At 37.6% G+C, this 7,877-nt stretch overlaps 1 protein-coding gene across 1 annotated transcript; it reads right to left on the bottom strand.

Moving 5' to 3' along the window:
• Positions 1-6,404: 6,404 nt before the first annotated feature.
• Positions 6,405-7,355, bottom strand: LOC122201205 (olfactory receptor 51H1-like). Its single transcript, XM_042907131.1, has one exon. The coding sequence runs from the start codon at positions 7,353-7,355 to the stop codon at positions 6,405-6,407; it is 951 nt and encodes a 316-aa protein (XP_042763065.1).
• Positions 7,356-7,877: the final 522 nt, after the last annotated feature.

Below are 7,877 nucleotides of genomic sequence, written 5' to 3'. Positions count from 1 at the left end.
GAAGCACTCAGCAACATGTGATGAATGCCTTTGTAAAAAGCATGGATGGGATGGAAGTGGAGATTAATAACTAAACAGGAATCACTCTGAGACATGGAAAACTGAAGTGACATCACAAACTGGAATATAAAGTAGTTCACTGAGTGAGAAAGTGCATAGAATGGCAGCTATATAGAAAACAGAGATGGTGTCATATTTAAGATGACTGTTGCAATTCTATTTAGGGTGTGTTCACTGACATCATCATTGCTGGTGTCATCATTGCTGATTTTAAAATTTGTACCTAGGGTATTTAGTCATCAACAAAGAGCTAAGAGGGGTGCCTGGGTGGATCAGCCAGTTAAGCATTTGACTTTGACTCAGGTCAGGATCTCACAGTTCATGAGTTCAAGCCCCATATTGGACTCTGCACTGACCATGTGGAGCCTGCTTGGAGTTCTTTCTCTCTCTCCTCTTTCTCTGATCCTCACCCACTTGCATTCTTTCTCTCAAAATAAATGAATGAACTCAAAAAAGAAAGATGGTAAATTCCAAAAAAAAAAAAAAAAAAAAAAACCCAAAGAGCTAACAAAGAATAATATACTCATTTCAGGTGTTGTGTGGATCTGGCCAGCCATAAGTATTGTTATTTTTCAGTAATCTAGGTTTTCTGTCTTGTATCTGAGTGGATGCAAGAAATTTGCTAGTATCAGGCCCTGTGAGTTGCTACATAAACATAAATATAAGAGGTTGTTCCTTATTTTCTCCCCCTCCTCCAGTCTACTGAAGATGTTGATAGAAATAATCACTTGTTACTCCAAAGGAAAAAAAAATAGATGAATTGCTTTTTCTGGTATAATATTTAATATTGTTATATTATACATGTTTGGAAAAAAACACTAAGAATTAGGAAAACTAGGGCCAAATGAGATATAGATTACAAACTTGTTGTATCATGTCAACCATTTAGACTCTAAATGACTATTTCAATGTCAGTTACTGCTGATGGCCAGGGAAACAGAAATTAATAAAGAATATTTTTTGCATTCAAAACTCACTCAACTCAGAGGAATGAATAGTGTGAGAAGCCAAGGCAAAATATTATTGAAGAGTTATTACCACATGGGGACACAAGAGGAGAGTAGCCAGATAGGAAAGCAAAAGGCTATGATATTTCTGTTTTATTCTTCTCAACCTGATGAACACACACATTAAAAGTGAATCTCTAACCAACAATCACTGTGTCATCACTGGTGAATTCATATGAAGGAACTTCAAGGTTGAGAGGTGCAGGACCCTTCCTGATCCAGTCAGAAGTATCACAGTGTGACTCATGGCAAGAGAGGTTAGGGATCTGGACTTGAGTCCCAGGCTCCTTTCAAGCAGGCCTTCTGTACTTAAGTTGGTTGATTTGAAATATTTAAGAATTGCTAATAATGTATTTGCAAACAACAATGTGAAGTAAATTGAGTTTAATGTTAAATGCTTTCAATCATTTACCTAAAACGCCACTGTTAAACATTAAAAAAAAAAGAGTGACTTTCTTCCATGATAACCATCCAAGAAACTCTCTGCAACACCAAATCACTCAATCTATTGACTCTTCTTCAATAGTACTTTACATGTGGTTTTTATAGCACTAAAAGTCTATTTCTTAATCACATTTATTTCTTCCTCTAGAATGCTGGCTCTCTGGGAATATAAAACATATGTATTCATCTTTTTATTTTCTCTAGAGAAAAGCTTGGTGATTGGTACGTGGTAAAGATTCAAATAATTTAATTTAATTAGATGTATTAATGGGTAGATAAAAAATTACAGATGATAGAGATACGGATAAACACTAGATAAGAGAAATATAAATTGAGCCTGGAAGTTTTGACGGAAGGATGAGGCAGAGGGAAATCATTTCCCTAGACACCAGGGAAAATATCCTCTCACTGACTGGAAGAAGGAGACTAGGTTAAGAGAAAAGGAGAATTATGATCCTTTGTATATGTCAACATTTACTATCCATCTTGTATATAATTTTATATAAGCCCAGGAAAATGGATATAGATGTTTTTCTCCTATTTTAAAGAAAGGAAATCAAACTGGCAAGATAAAATAGTGTATCAAAGGTAAAATATGTACTGATTCAAAATTCAAAACAGATTTACTAACTCTAAAGTCTATCATTTTTCATTAAACCATAAACCATTTCTAGAAGCTAAGCTCATGAGAGAAGTTGAACAGTTGGGCAGTATGATTGTCTTCTTTTAAAATATAAGAATTGTTTATACTCTGTTGTATATACATATAAAAATTTAGAGGAGTGTTAGAGATGAGAAATCAGTAAAAGAGAGAACAATGTCCTCATGGTTTATTTAAAGAAGTATACCTGTGACATCCATGTATGTTTAGGAATATGTGTAAATATTTATATACTGATATTGTGTATATCTCTGTGTGCTGGTGTATGTAGAGAGGAGTTTTTGAATTGAAGAGTAACTGAGAGATAAGATTACCATAAATAAGATACCAGTTATTTTCTATTCTTTTAATTGTATCTAATAAAGGACAAAAAGATGACACCGGATGATGTGAGGAAAGGAGGGTAGGAGGAGAGGAGACTATGGCTCATTTTGCTGCTGGAGAACTTGTTTCCTGTGGAATGTAGATATGTGGACAGGGAGTAAAGTTTTCCTCCCTAGATCTAGTGAGTTCATACACTCTGGAACTAGTTATAGAATTAAAGTTCAGTGCCTTCATTAATCAAGGTTTTCTCTGCACTGCCCTCTACCCAGAATAGGCTAGAGTTTTCTATTTTCAGTTCTCCATCTAATGGCCAGAAAGAAAGCAGTGTCTACCAATTCACATACAAAAGCCTAGATTCACTGACTTGGATAAGATCCACCCAATTCAGTAACTTAGTGACCCAAAGGTCAACATCCCTGCATCAGTAATGGTAAAAACCAATCCATGTATCCATGGCATCAGTAATGGTAAAACCAGTCCATGTCATTTACCAATCCCAAATCTTCTGGTCATTTTTCAACACTGAAATCTATTCTGTCCACAATGTGGAACCTTCCCTGACAGCTTCAGGCTATGTTAACCAGAAACTTCCCCTCTGCTGCTAAATATCTGCACCACTTCATGCTTGGAGCTTTCATTTTATTCTTTTTAATTTTTTTTAAGTTTACTTATATTGAGAAAAGGGGGGGGCATTGAGAGGGACTGAGAGAGGGAGAGAGACAGAATCCCAAGCAGGCTCTGCACCGTCAGCGCAGAACCTGATGTGGGGCTCAAAAGCACAAACAGTAGATCATGACCTGAGCCAAAATCAAGAGTTGGACACCCAACTGACTGAGACACCTGGGTGCTCCTCACTTGATTCTTAATACAGTAAGGAGGCATGGCTGATATTAGAATTATATATGCAGATGTCATCTCTTTTAACTGGAATGTGAGTTCCTTAAAATTTGGGTATTCCTGTTTTTCTTCTCCCAATGCTAGCTAGTAAAGTAGGATCCGGAACAATAGAAAGCTTCAGTTAGTAAGCCTAATGGTCTTGGCCACAGGCAGAGTTCTGAGTCCTATCTCTTTTTTGTTTATCCTCTTTTCTCTTGTCCTCTGTCTCCCTATCTCAGTTTTATCCAGGCTCCAGTACACCCCTCCATTTCTTCACCCCAGCTTACTTGTAGCTACTATCATTTATTGCACTTCTCTCTTCCCTCTGTCTCCTAGCGTTCCTCATGCTTTAATCCATTTGTCTCCCATCCCTTATTCATTTATGCACTCTTCTTACCTGTTCACATCAGCAGGAAACACCACCAACTTCTCTCCATTTCCATCACATAGCAAGGACTAAACAAGCTCCCAAGAGTAGGGGCTTTATAGGAAAATCAGTAGAGTCATTAGGCAACAGAGAGCTGTCTTTATTAGTGAGTGTACTGGATGGAGCAAGAATTATGGGACCCATAAGAATATGTTCCTCTACAACAGCTCAGACACCTCTTCCTGACAGCTTCAAACTCTGCTCCCAGGCCCATGCAATCTCCATTCATCAGGGGTTGTAAATTGAGTCCTGGCCCTGGGGGCTGACAGTAATGGATATCTTCTAAAACTGCCTGCCTGGATCCAATAACTACAATCATTCCTCCTCATCCTGCCTTAGGCTACAGAGTCTCAGCCAGGGAGGCTCCCTGAGTGTCAGAGTACGATTAAGAGAGTGCAAAGAAGTCTTTCTTCTGTTCTCTATTCCAAAATGTACTCTTCCTAATAGGTCTCATCGTCCCCGTGGCAATTCCCATGTCCCTCCTCTTACCCAGGAGCCCCTCCTAAGAAGCCATCCTATTCACTGAGTCACATCTGCAGCCCACCTACCCTTCTAAGTATAATGAAACTAGCACTTGATGAACTCATGATACATGCCAAGAATCGTACTAAACCCTTTAAACACATTATTGTATTTATTCATCATCAAGCCTATGGGTTTAGTATTATTTTCCGTTGTTTCACAGATAAAGAAATTGAAACTCAGGTTTTGAATAACTTTACCCATCTAAAAGTTAGCAGGTTACAGAGCTGGCATTCAAGTCCATGTTTGTCTTACTCTAAATCTTAACCTATATACTATACTGCCTTCTATAGTCAACTGTTTCCACTATATCTTCAGAAAATATGGTTGAAAACACAGTCCTCAATCTATTCATCCTACCTCTGCATAGTAGGCAGTGAATTAATACTTCTGACCATATCTAATAATCATTTACTTTTTATCCTCCTTGAAACATTTTCCTGTCCATATTCTTGTATCTTTATTGGGAACACTGAAGAAAGATATTGATCCCAATGAGTATGTAGAGAGATTAAGAAACTCCATAAAGTTACTTGGTAGGTAATGTTCATATTTATATGCAAACATCACCCCTTTCCACTGGTTCCCATCAGCAAAAATGAGTGGCTCTAGAAATTTCAAATGAGACTTACTAATACTAAATGGGACAAAGAGGTTTGGAAGCATGGAATCAATCTTGATAAAGTTCAGTTTTCATTCACTTGTTAATTTTAAAAAAATACATGTTGAGCGTATATCATATATGTTCTGAACTACATTAAGTACCTGGGATAGACTTAAATGAAGTTAAAAGGGTCCCTGTTCTTATGAAGTGTACAGAATAGCAGGGAAGATATACTATTAGTAAGTTATGGTACAGTATGAGAAATTCTTAACATAATTACAGCCATGTCAGAAAAGCTTTCTGGACAAAAATGAAGTGGAAATAAAATTAAAATTTAAAGTATATGTATAGTTTCCTATTCTTCCAGTTCATTGAGGGCACCATTCTCTCATACTCCTCATTTGTTACTTTCATTTTAATATTTTTCTCTCTTGCTTCAACCTGTTGCACATACACACCTTATATTTATAAAAAATACTCAAAGAACATACAAATAAACACAAAAAGCAAAAGAACAGAAATGTCCTATGTTAAGTGTTGGATACCAAAGTGATTATAATGGAGCAAAAATAATCTGGGAATTTTTCTTTAAAAGATTGTTAATGACATATAATTGAAGTGTTCAGCAATAAAAAGGAAGAAACAACCAATACATACTACAACATGAATGAATCTCAAATGCATTATGCTAAGAAGCCAGACATGGGAGACTACACACTGCAGGGTCCAAGATACCCTGGAGAAAGGAGAATTACAAGCATGGAGAATAAATCAGTTCTTGCCAGGAGTGAGTGGGTATGGATAGAGGGGTTGATGACAAAGAGGTGGCATGAGGGAATTTTGGAGAGTGATGTGAATTTTCTGTATTTTGGTGTCAGTGGTAGTTACGTGATTCTATCCATTTGTCAAAAGTTTATTAAAACCGATACTAAATTTATTTAGTATTATTTATTTATACATTTATTTTATATAAATGTTCATAAGCTGTGGAGTGATTGGCTGGCTCAGTCAGAAGAGCATGTGACTCTTGATTTCAGGGTTGTGAGTTCAAGCCCCACATGGGGTATAGAGATTACTTAAAGAAATAAAACTTTTCAGAATGTTGGTAAGCTGTTATATACCATTTTAAGAAAGGAAAATGCATATTTTTATCAGTTTACTTAAGATAAATTATTGCTTTCATCAAAACCATTATGCAAGGGCATATGATAACTCATATTTGTACTGTTCAATACAGTAGCTACTAGCTACATGTGACCATTTGCATTTATATTTCAATTAATTAAAATCAAATAAAAGTAACAAATTCAGTTCCTTAGTTGTACTATCAAAGTTTCAAATGCTCAATAGCTATGTGTGGCTAGTGGTTATGCACTAAATAACAGAGATTTCCATCACTGCAGGAAATTCTATTGGACAGTACCGCATTGGATACCCTTCCCTGACTTGACTGCATTTGCACAGAACTCATAGATGCCATTAATGGCCAATCCTGTTCCCACAGAATGCTCGGACAATCCGCTGCCGGATCTGCTTGGTCCTAACACTGTACACAACAGGATTGAGCAGAGGAGGGAGCAGCAGATAGATATTGGCCATAAGTGTGGGTATTATTGGTGACAAATGCTTCCCAAAGCGGTGAATCAGAGTCATGCCAATGAGAGGCACATAGAAGAGCAGTACTGCACAGATATGAGAGAAGCAGGTATTAAGAGCCTTAAGTCTCTCTTCTCTGGAAGCAATGCCCAGTACTGCATGGAGGATTAGAAAGTAAGAAATCAAAAGGATCAAGGCATCTAGTACAATGATGAAGATCACAGCCAGCAGACCATAGATGCTATTGACACGGGTGTCAGCACAGGCAAGCCTCATGGCATCCTGATGGAGACAGTATGCGTGGGAAAGGACATTGGAGTGGCAGAAAGGTAGCCTTTTGATGAGGAAAGGCACAGGGAGCACTATACTCACACTCCGTAGCAGGACTGCTGCTCCAATTTTGATGATGACTCCATGAGTGAGAATGGTAGCATAGCGCAAAGGGAAGCGAATAGCCACAAAGCGATCAAAGGCCATGGCGACCAGAACACCTGATTCCACTCCTCCAAAGTTGTGGATAAAGAACATCTGAGTGATGCAGACATCAAGGGTTACTGAGCGCCAGTCAAACAAGTGAACACTTATCATGGTGGGCATGGAAGATAATGAAAGGCTAAGGTCAGTGGCAGCTAGCATAGCCAGAAAATAATACATGGGTTCATGGAGACTTCGCTCAACGTTTATGACAACAAGGATAATGAAATTACCTAGGAATGTGGTACTGTAAAGAAGGCAGAGGGGCAAGGCCATCCAGAAGTCTTTCTCTGGCATTCCTGGAATCCCAATCAGGGTAAAGGTCTGATGGTTATGAATAGTTTGGTTGAACAGTGACATAGTGGAATGAAGGTCTGCACAAAAACAGAAGAACTCATTAAGTCAAACAGCTTCAATTAGAATCAGTAGCAATAAGTATTGAGATGGTAGCCATAAGAGGGAGTGACTTAAATATTATTCTAATACACTCATGTATTAGTATCACATTAGTATTCTGTATCACAGTCTGATACAGAAATTGATGGTCCTACTCCATGAGGCAACAATTCCTATTAGTGATCATCATATGCTAGAATACTTAGGAGAAAGGAAAAGAAAAACTTCAACCAACACCTGCACCCAATAGGAATATAATTCATCTGGAAACATCAAGGAGTTAGCTGACTTGCTTCTTTGCTAAGGAAGAATTTTATATTGTACATTCACGTGGGTAATGAACCAAACAGGTAATGTTAGCAAGCACAAATGTGACCTAATGGCTGTTCATAAACACGGACATGCAGATGTGTGTATATGTGTGTGTATCTTAATTGTGATCTTAAATTGTTGTAATTTACACATAATGCTCTTTTGGAACCTAAT

Source organism: Panthera leo, chromosome D1 (assembly GCF_018350215.1).
Source record: "Panthera leo isolate Ple1 chromosome D1, P.leo_Ple1_pat1.1, whole genome shotgun sequence".
Classification (NCBI taxonomy): Eukaryota; Metazoa; Chordata; class Mammalia; order Carnivora; family Felidae; genus Panthera; species Panthera leo.
Note: the sequence above shows the minus strand (reverse complement) of the source record. Positions and strands in the feature narration are given on the sequence as shown.

Bases quoted from the DNA above. Each gene is read 5' to 3' on its own strand.
- LOC122201205 (XM_042907131.1), bottom strand. From the start codon at position 7,355: ATGTCACTGTTCAACCAAACTATTCATAACCATCAGACCTTTACCCTG.